This window comes from Nyctereutes procyonoides, unplaced genomic scaffold (assembly GCF_905146905.1).
Source record: "Nyctereutes procyonoides isolate TBG_1078 unplaced genomic scaffold, NYPRO_anot_genome, whole genome shotgun sequence".
Lineage (NCBI taxonomy): Eukaryota > Metazoa > Chordata > Mammalia > Carnivora > Canidae > Nyctereutes > Nyctereutes procyonoides.
In genome coordinates, this window is record NW_026575159.1 from 14,497,564 (window position 1) to 14,520,244 (window position 22,681).

Genomic DNA, 22,681 nt, shown 5'->3' on the forward strand with positions numbered 1-22,681 from the left:
TTCTTTCACATACAGCATAATGTATTTAAGGTTTATCTTTGTTGTATGATATACCAATACTTCCTTCCTTTTCATTGCTGAATATAGCTCTGTCATTTGGATGTATCACTTATTATTTATTCACACATCAGTTGACGGACACTTTAGCTGTTGGCTCTTTGGGGTTATTGTAAATAATGTTGCCATGAATATTTGTGTACATGTTTTTGTGTGAACATTTGTTTAAAATTATCTTGAATATAAACCTGAAAGTGGAATTTCTGAGTCATATATTAATTTATAAGTTTGACTTTTTTGAGGAATTTTCAGACTTTCCTAAGTAGCTGTATCGTTTTATATTCCCACCAACAATCTATAAGAGTTCCATTTTCTCTATACCTATACCAGTACCTGTTTATTGTCTATAGTTTTTGTTATATTCTTCTAAGGGAGGTGAAGTGGTATCTTTGTGGTTTTGGTTTGCACGACCTTGTTGGCTAATGAAGAACATCTTTACATGTGCTTTTGGCCATTTGTATTTATCTTTGGAGGAATGTCTTTTCAGATCCTGTACTCAGTTTTAATAGAGTTGTCTTTTTATTAGTGTTAGAGTTGTGGAGTTATTTATATATTCTAGATACAAATCCTTTATAAGATATATAATTTACAAAAACTTTGTTCTGTGGGTTGACTTTTCTTGAATTGATTGGTAATATTTATTGAATAGTTAGTATATGTCAGGCAATGATCTAAGTAAGCACTTTCCTGCAGCATCTCACATTTAATCCTCATCATAGCAACCTGGTCATATGGATGCTTCTTTTTTTTTTTTTTTTTTTAAGATTTTATTTATTTATTTGAGAGAGATACAGAGAGGGGCGGGGAGGGGCAGAGACACAGGCAGAGGGAGAAGCAGGCTCCATGCTGGGAGCCTGGTGTGGGACTGGATCCTGGGTCTCCAGGATCACACCCTGGGCCGAAGGCAGGCTCCAAACCGCTAAGCCACCCACGCTGCCCTTTTTAAAATTAATAATTTTTATTTTTTAGAGCAGTTTTAGAGACTCAGCAAAATTGAGCAGAAAGTACAGAAAGTTTCCATATAGTCCATGTCCTCACATATAACCTCCCGTTACCAACGTTCCACCCCAATGGTACATTCGTTAAAATTGATAAGCTTGCATTGACATACCATTATAACCCGAAGTCCATAGTACGTTGACTTTTCATTCTCTTGATGGTATACTTTGAAGCACAGAAGTTCTGAATTTGGTGAAATTTAGTTTTCGCTTTTTTTCTTTTGTTTCCTTTTGTTTTTCCTTTTGTTTGGGTCTCTTATTTAACAAACCATGGCCTAATCCAAGGTCATGAAGATTTATGCCTTTAAGAGTTTTAAAGTTTGGTTTGTAAATTTACATCTATGATCCATTTTGAATTAATTATGATATATATATATATATATATATATATATATATATATATATATATATATATATTGTGAGGTAGATGGGTAGGGGGTCCAGCTTCATTCCTTTGCATATTGGTTGTTCAGTTGTTCCAGGACCATTTGTTGAAAAGACTGTTCCTTCTCCATCAGATCATCTTGGCACCTTTGTTGAAAATCATTTGACTGTAAATGTGAGGGTGTATTTTTGCACTCTCATTTCTGTTCATCTGTATGTCTGTCCTTATACCAGTCCCTCAATGTCTTGATTATGGTAGCTACATAGTAAGTTTTCAATCAGGGAAATATGAATCCTTTAAGCTCCTTTGCTCTCATCACACACTCAAATTCTTCTCATTTCTCTATCCTCTCAGAATGATTATACAGTAATTTTAAATTAATATCCATTGTTTTAATTATTATGAGTATGTAATTGCTCTTCAACGTTTGAAGTGTTATTTTTCCTTTCCTGTACAGTCTTTTGTTTTAGCTAGAGCTAGTGAATCTTTTTATATATCCAGCCATAGAGCCTTCTCCCAGTGGTAAAACTCATTTCAGTACCTTCAGGCACATTAAGTATTCTATCAGTGTTTGTGTAAGAAATCTCTTCCAGATCTTTATGACCTGTCTAATCCAGACTTCTTTTTCTAGATGTGTTCCATAGCTTTGGGTTTAAAAGACTATTTATTCATCATTATGGAGATTTCTTCTGCCCTTTTTTTGTTGGTATCTTTAATCTTCCTTTTTCTTCCTTTAGTCCCCCGTTTTAGTGGAGCACATTCTCTAAAATCTTCCTGAAATTTTGAAGGTATTGTCCCATTGTCTTCCAGCTTTTATTTTTGTTTTTATTTTTTATTTTTTAAAGATTTTATTTATATATTCGTGAGAGACACAGAGAGGCAGAGACATAGGTAGTGGGAGAAGCAGTCTCTTTATAGGGAGCCCGATGGGGGACTCCATCCCCAGAGCCCAGGATCATGCCCTGAGCCAAAGGCAGATACTCAACAGCTGAGCCACCCAGGCCACCCTGTCTTTCAGCTTTTAGTGCTGTTGTTTAGAATTCTAGTGCTATTTCTTCCTAATTTTTTAAAATAGGAAATCCATATTTTCTCTGGAATTTTGTAGAATCTTCTGAATCTTTCTGAATTTTCATGATCATGTACCTTGGTAGCTCTGTTTATATTCTTATATTGGGCTCTCAGCATTCCTGGAAGCTTGTCTTTTTTTCTTTTTTAAGACTTTAATTTATTCATGAGAGACACACAGAGAGAGACATAGGCAGAGGGAGAAGCAGGCTCCTTGCAGAGAGCCTGATGTAGGACTCAATCCCAGGACTCCGGGATCATGACCTGAGCCAAAGGCAGACGCTCAAACACTGACTCACCCAGAAGCCTCAGCTGGTCTTTTTATTGTGGAAAGTGTTCTTATAATTATTTTGTTGGTAATTTACTTGCCTGTGCTTTTGCATGTTCTCACTTCTGTCATTCCTGTGTAGATGTTACTCCTCCTGGATCGTGTGTCTGTGTCTCTTTCCCTTCCTCCACTATTTTCCATTTCTTTGTCTTTTTACTATGCATTCTGTAGATTCACTGAACTTTTTTCTTCTAATCTTTTAGAGGAAATACATGTTTATGCTTTTTAATTTTAATTTTCATGAGCTTTTTTCTTAATGTTCTTATAATCTGTTTTTATTGAATAGATGCAATATCTTCTCTGAGGATTTTAATGGTCTGATTGGTTTGTTGTGTGTGTTATTTCTTTTTACTGCATATTCTTTGTTTTCTTGCAAGTCACTTTTTTCTGTTTATTTTGGCATCTAGTTTTCATACTAGCAACTCTCCTTAAGAGCCCATAACTTTTGCCTGCCTGTCATATTTAAGAGATGGTATCAGTAAGCTAATGGGAAAATTTGAGTGCAGGATTATAGCTTGTTGACTGTGATCTTCATTTTAGGGTGATCTCATTGGGATCTTAGCTGACTCCAATGTTGGGTCCTTCAGTCTTTCTTCTAGGACTGATCACATTTCCAAAAGAAATTTCAATTCTGTTATCTAGCTTCTAAAATTCTAGAAGTTATGTAGGTAAAGAAGAGTAAAGGGCCTCAATATTCAGTATATCAGTATACAAATACACATTTTAACCACTGATAATTAACTTTAACCCTCCTCTCTGTCCAGTATCTCTCAGGAAGGAGACACCTTGTTTTACTTTCTGCAAAGAATAAACACTAGTCTTCGGGCTGGGGAAAGGACAATCATGTGTCTCAATAGAATAAGGAGTGGTCAGGATGCCAAACTGCTTCTCGCAGACTTCAACCTATTTTCTTATTTCACCTTCACATTGCTTCCAGTGCCACCTGGGACCATCATCCCAGAGTCTTGTCAGGGATTGTAGTATAAATTATGTTGCTTCTAAGCTTTCTCTACTGTTTTTCTCAGCTTCCTTAGCAGTCTGTTACCAATTATTCATCTGCTTTCCTGCTTTCAAAATTAGTTGCTATTGTCTCTTCTGTCAGATATTAGTCCTTGTAGATTTGTGCTATTTTAAAAATCTCTTTATTCTCATTTTGTGGAATTTCAGCAGATAGTGAAAATGAATGCCTATGTCCAATTTACCATCTTCAAAAAAAAGGGACTCTACTTCTATTTTTAATCTCAAAGGCTTCACAGTTTTTCTTTGACCTTCACTATAACCCTCACTTGATTTGTTTTTAAAATATACAAGAAGCTGTCTTAACTGACCTTCATGTAACTGGCATGCCAGATTAATGAGTACTCTCCATTCCCTGTAAAATACATTATGGATGCCCACTGCAGATCCGAATAGCTACCTTAAAGTGTATCTGCACACTTCTGCTCCACTAGTTGAATTGTATGTGCTTGCAGGGGTCAGTTTCTTCCATTTTAAAGAAATAGAAGCTGGAAGTAGTAGTTGATATATTATGGATGTGGTCATACAAGAAAGATACCATGGAACTCTAGTGAGCCATTTCAAAAGCTAATGAAAAGTACACATAATTTTAAAGTAAAATGTTTTAAAGTAAAAAACAATCATTTTTGTTATGAATTTCAGCTTTCAGTTTTCTGAGTTAAATGAATAAGTGCTACCCAAAGTGTATTGTATAATAACTTGTTTTCAAAAAACATAGAAAGTCATTATAGCCTGTAGGCCAAATATATGATTTTGCCATGTTGCATGTTGAATTTTCACATACTTAACAAGATAATTGTTTTTGTTTAGTTCCAGATGTTGAAGTGAAAGGAGAGTGTTCTAGCTATTATCTCCTCTTACAAGGTAATGGTGACAGAAAATGTAAAGCCACATTGATTCATTCAGCCAACCAGATCAATGGCTCATTTGCACTCACTTTAATTCATGGAAAGATGAAAGCAAGGACAGAAGAAGCCAAACTGAGTAAGTGTTCATTTTAAGTGGAAAATGTTTTATTTATTTTTTTTTTATTTTTTTAATTTTATTTATTTATTCATGAGAGACACAGAGGAGAGAGAGGCAGAGACACAGACAAGGAAAAAGCAGGCTCCATGCAGGGAGCCTGATGTGGGACTCGTTCCCGGGACTCCAGGATCAGGCCCTGGGCTGAAGGTGGTGCTAAACTGCTGAGCCACCCGGGCTACCCAGAAAATGTTTTTATACTTGTTTGTATATGCAGTTAACTTAGGTGGTTTTTAATGAATTGATTTTCCCCAAACTCCATTTCCCTTTCAATTTGCCTTTTATTTCAAACATATTATAGCATGTTTGGACAGTTTAGAGTCCAGATAATTAATCCCTTTTTCATTATACTTGGTAAAATTTAGAGGGTTATCTTTCGATTCCAAATAGGAAATTTTTATTATTTTCCACATTAAACATATTTTTCTATAATTTATCCCTCATTTTTAGTTACTTCCTCTCAAGCATCATCTTGTTCCATTTTATTGCCCATCTTGAAGTTAACTTCTCTTAGAGCATTGTTCTAAGAAGCCACCAGGTTTTTTGACCCAGCCTGAAGTCATTTACTGTCATTTTTACCATAGCAGTACCCTATCAGTTTCAGAGAGTTAGCCTAGATTGATTGTGGAAGGACTACACAATGGGTGAATGGTAGGTGTGGTTGATTGGGGCATCTTTAGAGACTAGCTTTCATACTCCGTCTCTGCTTTGTTTAGGAGTTTGAGTAGCTGAGCCCGTAAAAGAAAATGTTATGGAGGGATTTCTACTCTGTTACTTGAATTCCCTCAATTTCAAAGGGAGGTCAGAGCTTAAAATGCAAAATAATTTAGTATACTTGATTTCTACATCTTAATTATTATTTTGAAATAAGCAAGAGCAAGAGAGATGGATAACTGACTTTTATTTTTTAAAAGTATTTAATAACATTTTCTGTGAACTGAGTATTATTGTCATAGAACATCCTTAATACTGACTTTTTCTATTTCTCAGACTTTCCTTTTGACTTCTTGTCACTTCCACATTTTTCGGGTGAGCAGCTTATACAGAGAGAGAAACAGTTAGCTAATGTTCAAGCTTTGGCTTTGAAAGAATGTCTGAGTAAGTAATGATTTGTACATTTCATTCTATGTTAAGAATGTTAACTCATTCAGACACAATGCTTTGTTACTGTCATACTTTTTCTTACACATTTTGTCTTTTAGGTAAAATGCTTATTTGTAGAACTATCCTTGATAGAGGTGATGCAGAGTAGGAAAGGTCTGCAACCTTTTTCCATCGGTTTCAGAATCTTCCTATCTATTCGTACATTGCCGTTAACATTTATAAAATATATATATATATTTATTTTAAAGATTGAGTTATTTTTTTGAGAGAGAGAAGAGGGGGAGAGGGACTGAGGGAGAGGGAGAGAAAGTCTTAAGCAGATTCTACACTGAATACGAAGCCGGGACCTGATGGAAGGCTCAATCTCACGACCCTGAGATCATTACCTGAGCCGAAACCAAGAAACTGTGCTATCCAGGTGCCCCATAAAAATATTTCTTTAGGAAAATTTTGTATTCCATTCTTCCATTTTTTAAAAAATTCTGATTAATATAGATCTTTTTATAAAATTTCTCATATATTTTTGGTTGTAACAGTAGGATAGAGACTGCAGATAGAAGAAAATACAACTACAGATAAATTAATGTGCTAACTTGACTATTGATTCTTAGACTTTAACTATTAGTAACAACGCATTTCATATATATGGCAGAATGAAGTTAGCATTATGGATTTTTCCTTATTCAGGAAGCTAACACTTTTTCCAAGAGTCATAGTTTAAGGTCTTACCTCTATTACTAAATCTTAACTTGGGGGATCCCTGGGTGGCTCAGCGGTTGAGCGTCTGCTTTTGGCTCAGGGTGTGATTCCAGAGTTCCGGGATCAAGTCCCACATCAGGCTCCCTGCATGGAGCCTGCTTCTCAAAAACAAAAATAAATCTTAACTTGGTATCAGTCTTAACTTTTTTAAACAAATAATCGTTAATTACTACCTACTATGAACTTATTTTAAGGGAATTGATAGAGAATTTTTAATTGATTCAAATTGTGAAGCCTTTTTAGTTACGTATAAAAAAAGATGATAATTAAATTGGGTAGTTACATTATAAAATAACCATCTATTTTTTCTTTATTTATTTTTTATTTTTTTTAAATTTATTTATTTATGATAGTCACAGAGAGAGCGAGAGAGGCAGAGACACAGGCAGAGGGAGAAGCAGGCTCCATGCACCGGGAGCCCGATATGGGATTCGATCCTGGGTCTCCAGGATCGCGCCCTGAGTCAAAGGCAGGCGCCAAACCGCTGCGCCACCCAGGGATCCCTATTTTTTCTTTAAAAGCATTTTAAAACTATCTTGAGTTCAGTAGCCTATTTTATTCAATGGAAAATAATTTTAGAATACTTGGTCTCAATTATTCATGAATTACCTACTTTTTCAATTGTGCAAATCAGGGTAATTGCATAGTCTTGAGCTTCTCCAACCATTGATTTTTTTTTAATTGTATCGATATTAGTGCAAGGAAAATAGTTAGAAAGGCAAATCGGTTTCAATAAAAAATAGTACATATTAAAACCAAAAAAAAGAATAAATACTGAAATAATATTTTATTGGCTAGAAAACTCTTACTTCAAATATCAACCTGCAGTATTCTTCACCTCTTGACTTTGTTCCGTCCCTGCTACACTCGTCTTCAGGCCCTGCTTCCTTGCCTTAAGCCTTTTGCAGCTCCTTGTAACAAAATTCCCTCAATATCTCCCCTTTCCTTCATTTCACCTCTCTTCCTAACCCTTCCCACCAGAAAAACTGCCAGAGTAGAAAAATAGGCTGCTCTCTGAAGCTGACACATTTCTCCTTTGAGTATGAAGAGTTAACCCTCCTAGATAGGTGGGAAGGGAAATACTAACAGCTATAACCAGACTGCTGCCTGCAGGTGTGATTGGAAACTCTACTGGGGAAAAAGGGAAACAGGAGTGGTAGATAAATGTAGAAGCACCAGTAGCTGAGCTGTACCACAGTTGTAAGGATGCCACAGCTCTGGGCAAGGTGCAAGGACAAGTAGGGGGCCAAAAGTTGAGGGAAAGCTTACAGCTAGTAGCTGCTAGAAATACCAGCTCTGGGCATATCCATGAAATGACCAGTTTGTAATCCAAAGCATTAAATCTTGATGAAAATTAGTGATCCAATTAATCAATTTGTGATGGAAATATTTCCTGAACCAATCTCTTCTTTACCCAGAGAGTCAATACTGGATTTAAAATTTGGGGTAAAGTTGTATCAGTTAAGTTCCTGTATCTCAGAAGACAAAGTAACAGCAAAACAAAGTTTCTTATGTAAGAATTTCTGAATGTATAATTAATTTACACATGGTGAAAACTAATATACTAAGAACAGCTTTCTTTGGAAAAAAACCGACAATTCAGAATCAATACAAAGTTTATAGTCTTTGCTATGAAACAAAAAGTTGTTCAAGACGATTTTTTCAAAATTATCAACAAGACATGGAGTAGACTTACTATCTCTCCACTGTTTCTCTGACCAGTACTGAATCAGAAAGAGCAACTGGAAAAGTTTGTATGAAAATGTACATACATTATTGAGACACTTTGTTTTTTAAAATACACAAAATTCAAATAAAATTTCTGGTATGGTTTAATTTTTAGAATAATTACTTCCAAGGGGACCTGGGTGGCTCAGTTGGTTCAGCATCTGCCTGCAGCTCAGGTCATAATCCCGGGGTCCTGGGATCAAGCCCCACATAGGGCTCCCTGCTCGATGGGGAGCCTGCTTCTCCCTCTCCCTCTTGCTCCACCTGCTTATGCTCTCTCTCCCCCTCTCGAATCAATAAATAAAAAATCTTTAAAACAAATAGAATAATTACTTCCAGTAGTTTTATTTATTTTAAAAAATTATATTTAATACTATTATATTAGAATTATTTTAATTTTATAGTTTTTTTTACTTGATTTTTTGGTAGTTCATAACTTCTTATATTCGAAAATGTTAAATATCTTGTTCACTGATTATTTTAAAGAAAAGGTTTAAGAATGCTAGATAAGTTTTAAATAAAGACTATTCATTATGATGCAAGATAAATCCAAAACAACAGTGTTGTCATTTCACTCCAGTATTGCAGTCACTACTCTGAGTTTCCCACATCTTTTTTTTTTTTTTAAGATTTTATTTATTTATTCATGAGAGACACACAGAGAGAGAGGCAGAGACACAGGCAGAGGGAGGAACAGGCTCCATGCAGGGAGCCCGACGTGGGACTCGATCCTGGGACTCCAGAATCACACTCTGGGCTGAAGGTGGCACTAAACCGCTAGACCACAAGAGCTGCCCATCCCACATCTTTTTTAAATTTATAGAACCTAATACAAACCTGATTGACACTCAGTCTGTGGTACTTTTAGATATTCTCCTCTATATTTTTCTTTAATAAGTCCTGAGTTCTTGCTAGCTTTCTCAGGAATAGCATTCTTTTGCTGATTCATTTTTAGACTTTAGTCCAATATTTGTCTCCCAGAATTTTGCCACCATGTGCAAACTCATTTATTTATAGATTATTTTTTGCCTCAGTGAATTATTCTGATCATAACCCTGTTAAACTTCATCTATTCCTATTTCTTTTTCTGATATCAGGGCCAGGAGGAAGTCTTACTCCACTCTCCAGATAGCCCAATGTTGTAATATAGTTGGCTGTTTTAATAAGCATGAGTTAGGTTCATGATTTGTTTATTTTTAACATTAATAAAAGTGTAGAGCTAAGTTCTAAAGCACATTACCTATTGTGCGTCTTTCAGATAAAAACAAATCATTGATAACTTTTTGTTTTAGAATGGCACCCAGCAGATTGTGCTTCACATAAAAAGCTTCACTGCTTTTTATTTTCTCACTTGTAATAACAACAGTGTATTTTACAATCTTGCTTTACCATTACTAATGTTCTTGAGTGCAGGAACCATGTGTTACTTATCTTGGATCACAACTGGAATGACCCTACCAATATCCACACTGGGAAGGTGGGATTTTGCAAGGCATTGTTGTAAAACTGATGTTCTAAAGTAGGACCTCTAGGCTGGCTGCTTTCTTCTGAGTGTACTCTCTTGCAGTATTTATGTATTGCCTTCATGTAGTAATGGGCTCTAATTCTCAGTGCCTAAGGGCACAACACAGTGCTTTGTATACAGTACATAATAAATGTCGAATTGAATTCTCTATGCATTTATAATTTACTATTTTATTTACTCATGTTATTAGTCCAGAAGTGTTTTAAAAATGTCATATTTTTATTAAAATAATACATGGGTCTACTTTAAGATGCAAATGGTATTGAAAAACTTGATGTGGACACTAGCAGTACCCTACAGTCTCCTCTCCATCTTTCAGCCTCTGTCTACAGCAGCTACCTGCAGCTGTTTGGCTGGTTTTCTTAACATTTCCTCCAGTTCTATTAATAGTATGTGAATGCTGCTGTTTCTTAATTTGCCAATTGAAGACATTATCTTAGCATCTATCTATGGAAGATAAGACTCAGTTTTCTCATATCATCTTCACTCTCCCTTTCCACCCTTTACAGTGAAGTCTTGAATTTTGGCAAAATCAGTGGTTAGTTTTAACATTATTATCTCTCTCTCTCTCTCTCTCTCTCTCTCTCTCTCTCTCTCTATATATATATATATATATATATATATATATATATATAATATATATATCACCTCTCTTGTATAATCTTTGTTTTTCTTATGGTTGATAATCATTTTTAATTTGCCCATTCTTCCATTCAGGCAAAATATTATTATGTTTTTCCAGGGGCCCCAACATTTTTCTACATACTTCCCATTAAATTCATTGTATGTTCAAAGACAGCAGTTCTTTTTATTTCTCTTTATTTTTTTTTCAGAGTGTTCAATATTTTGTTCTGATAGCAGATCATTTGAGACTTCTCTTTCTTCTCTTCTTTTGGAGTCTCCTTTTTTCTAGACCCCTGTTCTCCTCCTTGGATTTCTCTCTAACTTGGTTGGAGCATATATTTCAGTAACTACTTGAGTAAAACTTTGTGGAGCATAATTTTTTTAAGCTCTTGCATATCTGAAAATATTTTTACTTGATTGATAGATTGTGAAGAATCCTAGGTTGAAAATCATCTACCTTCAGAATTTTGAAGACATTGCTTTATTATCTTCTGTGTGACTGTGTTCCTATTGAGAAATGTAATACTATTCTTATCCTTTGTAGTGTTTTATATTTGGCTTGTTTTTAGCCCTTTCTGGGATGTTCTATCTCCAGAAGCTTTACTCTGAATTGTACTGTGTATGTATTTTCCATTCTCTTTCTCTGCCCTCTATTTATTAAACTATGTATTTGATGAGCCATTTCAATAGAAGATTCACATTCTTAAATCTGAAAACTTTTATCTTTAATAATTTTGTTTCTTTCCTGTTTTTCTTTTCCTTTTTAGAACTTCTATTAAGCATATAAAAATACCTGAGCAGAATACCTAGTTTTCTTTCCTATTTCCATATTTTTTTCTTTTTGTTCTAGTTTCTGGGCAATATCTTGCATTTTTTTAATAGATTTTATTTATTTATTCATGAGAGACAGAGACAGAGAGAGAGAGAGGGAGAGAGAGGCAGAGACACAGGCAGATGGAGAAGCAGGTTCCATGCAGGGAGGCCGATGTGGCACTCAGGATCCCAGGTGTCCAGGATCAGGCCCTGGACTGAAGGCGGCGCTAAACTGCTGAGCCACTGGGGCTGCCTGCATTTTTTGTTTTAAGCCCTTTTATGGAATGTTTAAAATTTGAGCTCTCCTGGGCTTAATTTTTAAAAGTCTCTTCTTGTCCATCAACTGTTCTTTTATTTAAGGATCCTGTACTTTCTTTTATATAAGGATCCTGTACTTGTTTCATGGGGTGTATTATCTTCTCTTAGTTCTCTGAGAATATTAATTATAGCAAACTTGCTTTTGTTCCCTGCAGGTTTTTTGTTTGTTTCTGCTGGGCTTCTTTTTCCTTTCGCTTGCTTTATTTCTCTTTTTCACTTTGGACTTTTCTGATTTGAGAGTCTCAACAAATAAACCCCTCTTGACGCTCCTAAAGTTGGAACCAATTGAGAAATAAACCTAAGAAACACTGATGGAGATGAATAAAAAATAAAAGCTGTATTGAAGGATATGACTTTTTAGATCTGTGGCCAGTTGAGCTAACCTCCTTGAGTGAAGAACTAGACAAATACATATCAACCCAGTGGGGGCAGGGCCTTTACCATATGGTAGGAAGCGTGCATCCTGAGGACTTGCCAGCTCGGAGGATAGTTGGAGAGAAGGATCTGATCAGAGCATGCCTTGTTTCTATTCCAGACTAGCTCCGTGAGTGATGCAAGGGAGACAGGATCTAGAACTGTTGCTGGATCAGAGTCCTTCTTTACATGTGTAAGCATAAGACCATGGAAATGCAGAGTCCCTCTTTCCCCAATACCTTTTTTTTTTATTCTTTATTTAAACTCCATGTAGTTAACATATACTGTATTATAGTTTCGGGGTAGGATTTCATGATTCGTCAGTTGCATTTAACACCCAGTGCTCATTATGTCAAGTGCCCCCCCTTAATGTCCATCACCCAGTTACCCCATCCCCCCCACCTCCCCTCCAGCAACCCTCAATTTGTTCCCTAGAGTTAAAGTCTTTTATGGTTTGCCTCCCTCACTGTTTTTATCTTATTTTATTTTTCCTTCCCTTCCCCTATGTTCATCTGTTTTGTTTCTTAAATTCCACATGTGAGGGAAGTCATATGGTATTTGTCGTTCTCTGATTAACTTATTTCACTTAGTATAATACCCTCTAGTTCCATAAATGTCATTGCAAATGGCAGGATTTCATTCTTTCTGATGAGTGAGTAATATTCCATTGTCTATACAGACCACATCTTCTTTATCTGTCCATTCATCTGTCAATAGACATCTAGGCTCTTCCCATATTTTGGCTATTGTGGACATTGCTGCTATAAACATTGAGGTGCAGGTGCCCTTCGAATTACTATGTTTCTGTCTATACACTTTAGACAGAAGCTTTACATACTCTTCTCTAATATACTGTCTGGTAATCTGCACCGTAAAGATGTCGAGTGACAGGTCATCATTTTGGTTGAGAGCTCCTATCCCTACACCTCCACTTCAATATCAGGATCAAGCTCTTTTTTCCAGGGGCATTCAGTGTTTCAGAAGGGGAATCCTTTAATCGTTCTAGTGGAGCTTTTGTAGCTGCTAGCTTTCTGGCTACGGGGCTTGGAGTCAGACCTTTCAATATGAACACTTCTTGTTAGTCCCTCAGTTTTAACCCAAGCCTCAGTGTTACCTTTCAGTGTGCCTGATGCTCAATGGGCTAGGACTTCTTTCTTTCTTCTACCCAAAAAAAAAAAAAAAAAAAATGAGAACAGAGTCTCCTGGCTGTGAGGATTTGAGGGTGCAGTGAAGACCTTTACTTCTGACTGCTTCTTCCCTATGCCTCCAGTCCTGCGTTAGCCTGGACCTCACTATCATCTTCCTCATGCCTCACAGTAGCACCTCTGCAGGCTCCCAGATGACCCTTCCTCTGCTGTAGCAGCTCAGTTACCACTCTGCCTTCATCTTATCTTCCAAAATGTCTCAAACTGTCATTATTTATTGTTTCTGCTTTTCTTTTCCTTTTCTTAATTCCTTGCTGTGAGTGTAGGTTTGGGGAAGGAGAAGAAATAGGTGGAAGTGTCCCAACTACCACGTTTAACTGAAAGTCTTACAGGTGTTATTTTCACATAAACACCAACATTCTTAGTGCTCTGCAGTATATCCTAAAAACTTGCAAACTCCCCTTTACCATTTATCACCTCCGGTGTTAACAGATTACTCTATTTTTGTTTATCTCACATAACTGGAAATTCTATCATTACCTACAAATGGGGTTAAAATGAAAACAGGCCTGTAGCAATAGGAATGCTGATGTCCTGGAGAAATTCACCTATTTTACTTTTGAAAATATTTCTCCTAAAAGGGTAGTAGAGGCATTTTGTGAGAGTCTTTAGAATAATAGTCATATGGCTAATCGTTTTTGTTGTCTTACAGAAAGGAGAAAGTTGGCAAAGCAGCCTGAAGCAGTTTCTGTTGATGAATTCAAAAGTCTATTGATACTCACAAGGGAATCCTTTTTAGAGCATTTTGATGCTGTTATTCCTAAAACAATTCCAATAAAGACAGACAAAATTAAAACCTCCAATATGTTAAATGGTAAGTTTTTTGATAGTTTAAATATGGATTCTTTTTGTATGTATGGCATTTATGACATTTCTTATTAAAACCAATAAAATGGTGATCAAAAATATTTTATACATTTAAACAGTGATATATATATTTGTTTATACAAGTATGTGTATGTATTTGATGAACTATTTCTCACCATTTAAACTAAAAACTTTCTGTCACTTCTTTCATTAAGCATGTTTAATATTATTGTTTTTTGAACAGAGGGAGAATCATTTTAAGGTGATTCCTCTTACTACTTTTACTAAGCTGCTAGATAGGTGGATTTTTATAAAGCTATGTTTTCATAAGATGAGAACAGTAGAACCTACACATAAGTTTATGATTATTAAAATTACCTACAATAAGATGCTCCACATTTGCCATACATTATAGCAGGAACAGTCAGCAAACTCCACTGAAGGAGCAGGAAATCATTTCTATATTAACTTGCATTTCTATTTTCTCGGTTCCTATTCTTGTGATATATTTGAATACAATGAAGCTTTACAGAATCTAACAAGAAAGCATTTGATTATTGCCTGGCATTTTAAAAGTACAGGATAATTTTTTGTTTTTATTCCAGGAGAATCATTTTTATTCTATAAGTTGATAAGAAAATGACCAAAGAATCAAGTAAACAGTAATGTCTGTTGAAAGCCTTTCTCTGTTTGACACCATAAAGATAGACAAAGAAGTAAAAATTTGGATCCCTGACTTTCAACAGGCTTATGATCGATTTCAGAAGCAAAATAAAATAGAACACAGAGCCATTTCAAGAGCCCAGGCTCTGGAGCTCAAGTGCCAGGGCTCTAATCTGAGTTTTGTCACTTGTTAGCCTAATGTCTTTGGGCAGTTATTCTACCTCTCTATGCTTTCACCTCCTTGTGTTTAAAATGGCCTTAATGCTATTACCCACTCACTAGGGTTATTGTGAAGATTAGACGAGCTGACGTATGTGAGAACATAATAAATGCCGAAGAGCTGTTAGCTGTTATTTGTATTATCATTATCATCATCATGACATATCAGTAAGAAAGTTCAGTTAACAGTACAGAGTAATCTGACAGGTGTTAGAGACAGTGTAAAGTTTCTTGTAAATGGGAAATGGATTCAATAAATGAGAGGCACAGTTTCTTGTTTGCAGCATGGACTCTGGATCCAGACTAACAAGGCTTAATGTGGCCCTGCAGCTTACCTGCTGTGTGACCTTGGGCAAGTTTTCTAACCTCTGAGCCTCAAGCTTTTTTTAATCTTTAAATTAGAGATGGCATAGGTTGTTATGAGGATTAAAGGGATTATTTATAAATTGCTTAGAAAGTCACTTGGTATGAAGTGCTATATGTTTGTTTTTATTTTTATTTATTTTTAAAATACTTTATTTATTTATTCACGAGAGAGAGAAAGAGAGAGAAGCAGAGGCACAGGTAGAGGAAGAAGCAGGCTCCATGCAGGGAGCCCGACATGGGACTCAATCCCAGGTCTCCAGGATCACGCCCCAGGCTGAGCCACTAAACCACTGAGCCACCTGGGCTGCCCTATATGTTTGTTTTTAAATAAATGAATGTGAATTTAAAGGAGAGGAATATAAGTAGGGTAGGATAGTCACAGAACACGTTGTTAGGAGTGAAGGGACTCTGTTGTAGGTCTTGAGTGATACATAAGATCTAGGTTGAGTGGAGAACACATTTTCCAGGGAGAAGTTGCATACCCATACCCAGAGTCATGAAGGCAAGAAAGGGCAAACTGAGATCCAGAGAGAAGTTGGCTTGCTCAGAGGACTTGTGGAGGAGATAATAGTTGGAAGATAGGAAGGGTTGAAGTCATTACACGAGTTTTTCTGTAAGTATGGAAATTTATCTCACAGTTACCCATATGAAGTCAAGTCGTAGGACACTGTTAACACACTCCGTTTACAGGGGTGTTCATTTTAAAATGTAAATCAGATTATATCACTCCTTTCCTCAAACCTTTGTCATTGCTTTCCATTGTACATAGAATATGTCATCCTTAATATGGCTTACAAAAACCCTAACTGATGTCTAACCTTCTCTAGTGCCACATTTCTGTTTCCTTGGTGGCACAGAAAGTCTTTCCGTTCCTTGAGCACGTCACATCCCTTTTTACCTCAGGAACTTTATACATAGAGGATCCTCTTTCTGGAATACTTTTCTCCCAATCATTACCTGATTAACAGGCATTCTTCATATCTTGACTTAAATGCTACTTCCTCAAAGAGGCTTTTTTTCCCAGACCTTCCTCAATTTAAATTGTTTCCTGTTGTACTCATTTTCTGTATCTTTCTTTAAATTATTTTTCATATTTTAAGTTATATACTATAGATGTAATTATTTGTTAACTATTTGTCTTCACTCTGAACCATATGTTCTCTGAGAGTAAAGATGCCTACTTGGTTTCTCCATTGCCCTAGAGTACTGTACCTGGCACGTAGGAGTTCATTCCTCCCAAAAGTCATGTTGAACAAATGAAAGAAACCTTGAAGATTTTTTAGAGCCTGAAGTGAAATTTGAGATGACTTCCAGGAATGAAGTTGTGATCTTTAACATCCTTTGTAGCTTTTGTTTGAATAAATACATCTAAATGCAAAATACAGGGCAGGCCCTGTGGCGCAGCGGTTTAGCGCCACCTGCAGCCTGGGGTGTGATCCTGGGGGCCCAGGATTGAGTCCCACGTCGGGCTCCCTGCATAGAGCCTGCTTCTCCCTCTGCCTGTGTCTCTGCCTCTCTCTCTGTGTGTTTCTCTATGAATAAATAAATAAAAATCTTAAAAAATAAATAAGTAAGTAAGTAAGTAAGTAAATGCAAAACACACAGCAAAAGAAGCAACAATGTCAGTCCCATTATTTAACAACCACACTCATCAGGAATTATTGCTAACCATCAGGATTATTGATCTGCTTTTTTTTTTTTTTTTTTGTAGAAACTCTAGCATGGGTAACATGAAAATCAGCATGAAAAAAATGTCTTGATCTAACCATTTTATATATCCATTGCCACATAGTTGCTAAAAACTTTCACAGTGTCAAATGAGATATCTGGACTCAAAATATAGTAACTGTCTCCTTTTACCTCAGACCATTGGGGTACATAAGCACACTGCACAAATGAGTTTTCTAGGTAATTTTATAAGATTGCAGTTTTATTATTTTAAGTATTTTAATAAGAATCTTCTGGTATGTACTTATAATTCTTACTTTATTAAACAGAATATGCCAATTACAATATAAGTTTTCTTTGTGATTTATTCATATTTATGTACATAAGGTTATGATGGCCTATATTACTATCTACATATTATCATTTGCAATATTACTTCCTTTTTGTTTACTGTGATTTGTGTAGGGCAGGTTTTGAGTCCCTATTTCCTTATTGTATCATTTTCATTTCTTTGTTTCTCCTATAAAGTAAAACACTTTTTTTTTAAAGCAGTGTTCTTGGTTTCTCCAAGAACAAAAAAGGGCCACAAAAAGAGGCCCTTTTTGTGCTTTTTCATCGTAAACATGGTGTCCTGATTGCCACATAAATAAAATATTGTCTTACTTTATTGTAAGAATTGTATTAAATTATTCCCCAAAAGTACATGTGCATGTCTCCATCCATTCCTTAATATTTAGCCTATGTCATTTATACTTACATAAATTGTATAGTCAACATTAATAATTATATTGTAATATTTAGGAACAATTAATATTTATTTTTATTTAACATGACTTGTGGTGAGTTCTCAGCAAGTAACTGCTCAGATCTGCTAATGATACTTGCTTTATACATTTAGTAGAAAGCCATGTCAACATTAAACAGTAGATCATTATAAAGCTGTTGCTGTATAAAATAGTATTTCACTATCCTTATTTAAGAAATAGGAAGTGTGGTCTATTTGGATGGTGTTTGGTGGGGGCAATCCAATATTGTCATTAAAGATATTTTAATATTCAAAGTTAAATAGTTTAATGAATAAAGGGAAAATAACATGCAGTTGGCTTCAGTTTTCATTTATGTTTCAGTTGTTTCTTTTTGGTATAAAAATTCCCTTATCAAATCATCATTTTGTAAGAATCCAAAGAATAAAATGGGTATTTTTCTCAGAATTGATGGTTAGTCAAACAACTAATGTCCAGTAATTTTCAGTTACTCTATTAGAATAGTGTGTAAGAGTTCACAGTGATAGTAAACCAGATAGGTTTGGAATTCAAGAAGTAGGACAATAATTTTAACAGTGTTAAAATTAGTTTGGATGTACTAATAATTTATAATGCAAATGGAAGCTGTCCCTTTATGTTTTTGATAAAGATTAAAGTGTTATTAGCAATCTCAGTTCATTGCTAGAAGGATAAGCACACTGTGATATAAAATATTTTACTAGTAGTGAAATAACATTTAATGAAGATGTGTATGTTAAGGCATCTTACATTAATGGATAAGTGAAAATTCTTTCTAAAGTGAAAACCTTTATCTCAAAATATCCTGTGTTATTTTTTGCATTATTGTACTTTTGAGAATGAAGTAATCTCTTTTAAAAATAAGAACTTTTCTGGATAATGCTGCTAATTCCTGTTTCTGGTATGAAAATCACATAGTATATCTAATATATTTTCCATAGAGTTGCCTCCTTTTCATTTAGAACTAATTCACAAAAAAACAGGCAAATTATGCTTTTATTCTACAGGAGTCCTCATAGAGCTAATTCATTTTCTGAATTCTAGCTCATAGCTTATGAAGAAACAGTAAAATAACGTTTGACTTTTTTTTTTTTTCATCTCCAAAAACCTTTTTAATGGCATTTTGCATTGTTTGGGCCATCAGATATATCCTTAATAAGTGCCTGAGGTAAGTACTGTGTAGTTAATCCAACACGGCTTTATATCTATATCTATATCTATATCTGTATCTATATATAGATATATGTTTTCATGTAGAAAATTCAATGTTAATAATTTTTAGTACTTATGTAGGTTTCTTTCACTTTAGATGCCAGTTCAGTGGAATCTACTTCTTCAAATCTAATGGAAACCGATGCTCTGGAATGGCCAGAAAGGCATGTTCTTCAAAATTTGGAAAGTTTTGAAAAAGCTAAGCAAAAAATGAGGTAATATTTAAATAGCTTAGTATTTTTAAAATGGATATTTTTTCTTAATCCTTACATTGTGTTTATGAAATATAAGTATTTTCTAGTTTTATTAGGAAATGATTTTTCCTTTATTAAAGGAACATATGCGTATTCTAAGTAGACAGGTAGATGGAGCATTACAGAGTAGGATGTTGAGAACATGCTGTTCTTCCCTAGTGTCTACTTGTACTTTCTGTGCGTACATAATCATAGTTGTTTTTTTTTTTTTAAGATTTATTTATTCATGATAGACACAGAGAGAGAGAGAGGCAGAGACACAGGAGGAGGGAGAAGCAGGCTCCATGCCGGGAGCCCGACGTGGGACTCGATCCCGGGACTCCAGGATTGCGCCCTGGGCCAAAGGCAGGCGCTAAACCACTGAGCCACCCAGGGATCCCTACATAATCATAGTTAACATTTTAGTGAATGCCTTTCCAGGCTACCTTTACTGCTCTATGTTTTGGGTATTAGAAGGTGGAGGGGAGACAGTAAAGTATCCTCCAAACTGAGAAGGCACTTGAGGATGGAAAAAAGAAGCAGGCCATTACATACCTTCTACACAGAGTTTTATTCAGAGTAATTTACTGATGGTGCTTCAGGTGCATGACAGTCCAGCACTGTGCAGCTATTCTCCACAAAATTCAGACCTTAATCCACAGATTTTATACAGCGAGGGGATGGGCATAGGTCATTGTAGTGAGGTCAAAGGATTTAACACACCTGGTTGGAGCCATCTGTTTGTTAGAGAGGAGAAAGGGAAAGAAACTAAGCTATCTCCACTAGTTACTTAAACAACTTTAGGGAAGATCAGAACAAGCCTTTTCACGTGGTCAGAGCATGCATTAGCCCCCAAGGGGCCTGGAACACATAGTCCTGAGAGAGTTCATTACATGAAGGAGATGGAGGACCAAAGATGGAGTCCGTATTGTCAGCACTCCTATAGTTGGGATTTTTTTTTTTTTGACCCATGCTTGCTTCTTTTAGTTTTTTGTTAGTCATATTTTAAATTCCTAATAATTCCTTTGTGTTCTCAACTCTTTTTTTTCATTAGCAATCTCTTCTTTTATTAACAATGAGAATTTGGAAGATACTAAAAAGATGTTAATTGGAATCTTCTTTTAACTTACTTTATCTGTCCCTTAGATGATCTCATTATCCTTGGATCTGTTCTGTTTGTTCCTTTGCTGTTTTCCTTGTATGTGTAGCTTTCCTCCAATGTCTGGTGGTCCTTGATTGTTACTGGGTCAGAATTTAGTATGAAGTTGCTTTATATAGGTAGTTGATGTTTATTTTCTCTCCATATATGTAGTCCTGTTTCCCACCTGTTGTCTTCTGAATGTTGTGGGCAGGGAGATGCAGGGTGGAGCATACCTGGTAGACCACTTTGGGGTACCTCTGGGGGTATCAGAAGGCCAGCAGCCTTAGTCCTTCACTCAAGACTGAAATAATGGGGTTTTGTTCTGGGGGCATCACCACTGAGGCTAGGACAGGCATCTAGTTCTGGATCTTCAGAGAGTGGTTTCTCTATTTTCACTTAGAGATAAAATTGTGGGGATAAAGAAGGGTGTGGGAGGGTAATACTTAAACAACTGTTCTAGTAGGGTTCTTAAAATACATTGCCTGATTTCTGCCCCTTGCTACTCAGCCCAAGCGTAGAGTCTCTCTGTGCCTTTGTGGGATAGAAGACAGATTCCACATTTTTTTGTAAGTTTCTCTCTCTAGGGATCCCTGGGTGGCGCAGCGGTTTAGCGCCTGCCTTTGGCCCAGGGCGCGATCCTGGAGACCCGGGATCGAATCCCACATCGGGCTCCTGGTGCATGGAGCCTGCTTCTCCCTCTGCCTGTGTCTCTGCCTCTCTCTCTCTCTGTGTGACTATCATAAATAAATAAAAAATTAAAAATTAAAAAAAAGTTTCTCTCTCTAGCTCTCATTTATGCACTTGCTCTAGTTTATCCCTTTTGTTTGTTCCACCATTTTTTTCATCTTTCATTTTTCAACCTTCTTATGAATTTAGTGTCTGGCACTTCATCATTGTGATTTCCATTTATTTGAGTGGAGAGGTTAATATGTATGTTTAATGCACCGTCTTTAACCAGAGGCTTGTTTGTCATTCAAGGTCTAGATCAAATATCATCTTTCTCTTAAGTATTTTATAAATGTTGCAGCTCAGTGTTCTCTTTCTTCATTAAGCACCCAAGGACTATAACATTACTTCTTTTCATGAAGCTTATTTTATTACACCTTTTTTTTTTACCTCATTCTACCTTGGTATATCTCCTTTCACTGTCCTTAACCTCATACCTTTGTACTAAATTACATACAGTGATTATGAGTCTATACATTATCATCAGTGAACTCATTTTAGTAACTCCCAATGGTATTTGCAAAGTCAATACTCAAATACTTGTGAGAGTGTAACAATATGGGGAGATACTATTGAATTTTTGGTTGGGAACAAAAGTTACTTTGCGTATTTACAGAATTTGTATTGTGTTAAAATAAGCTTAACTGGAGAATTAAGGGTTCTTTACATAGTGAAATTCAGAAGTCATAAAAATTTGGTTTTGGACTAACTCACATGTGTGACTTTGTTGCCTCATCTCTAAGATGGGGATAACAATCCCAGTTCTACTTAAAGTTTATCAATGTTTAATGAGATTATATATGAAAAAGTACTTTGTAACCTTGAAAACACTAGACAAAATAAAGCGCTATTATTTTATTGATTGATTTTAACCTAAGACATATCTTGATGGTATAATTTATCACAAACTGGGCTTTTAAATTGCTCAGATATCTTTGTGTTCGGGGTCCTCTATAAATGCAAATTATAAACATCCCAAATCTAGCCTATAAAATGATTGGGATTAATATTCATTAAGAAACGTTTGTGAATCATAATTAGAGAATAGCTATGTAGAAATTTAGGTTAAACTCATAATATAGTTCCTACTCTCTTGGAGTATGGAATTCAGAGAAAATATTTGAATATTTTCTTGTTTGTTTTTATTAGGTTTATATTTTCAGCTTAAAAATAAAGGGGATAGGAGGAGGAAGGGGCACATTGTTGGTACATTATTGATCTTTAATGTATAGAAATAGAAGTCTAAGTCCATAATGTCAACACTTTAATCATATAACCAATATATTGGTAATTAAATATTCTTGATTGGAGTGATAATTGGGAGATAGCTGAATTAATATAAAGTCATGAAGTTAATTTCCTGTGGAGGTTTCAGAAGATTTTATTTATGCTTTGATGATAGAGCAATAGCATGGTCTGTGACTCAGTGCTTGATAAAACTGCTACCATTCTCTGAAACTAATTTTTTTTCCTTTTTCTGGTTTTTAAACTTCCTGTGAGC

The 22,681-nt window shown here is 35.6% G+C and overlaps 1 protein-coding gene across 3 annotated transcripts in view; it reads left to right on the forward strand.

The window, feature by feature from the left end:
- Positions 1-22,681, forward strand: part of MTBP (MDM2 binding protein) — a 71,484-nt gene that overhangs the window by 31,064 nt on the left and 17,739 nt on the right. For all 3 annotated transcript variants that reach the window (XM_055314386.1, XM_055314388.1, XM_055314387.1), the window contains exons 12-15: positions 4,661-4,834; positions 5,864-5,971; positions 14,016-14,177; positions 19,178-19,295. In XM_055314386.1, coding sequence (XP_055170361.1) covers positions 4,661-4,834; positions 5,864-5,971; positions 14,016-14,177; positions 19,178-19,295 — 562 coding nt within the window. The remainder of the gene's footprint in view (positions 1-4,660; positions 4,835-5,863; positions 5,972-14,015; positions 14,178-19,177; positions 19,296-22,681) is intronic.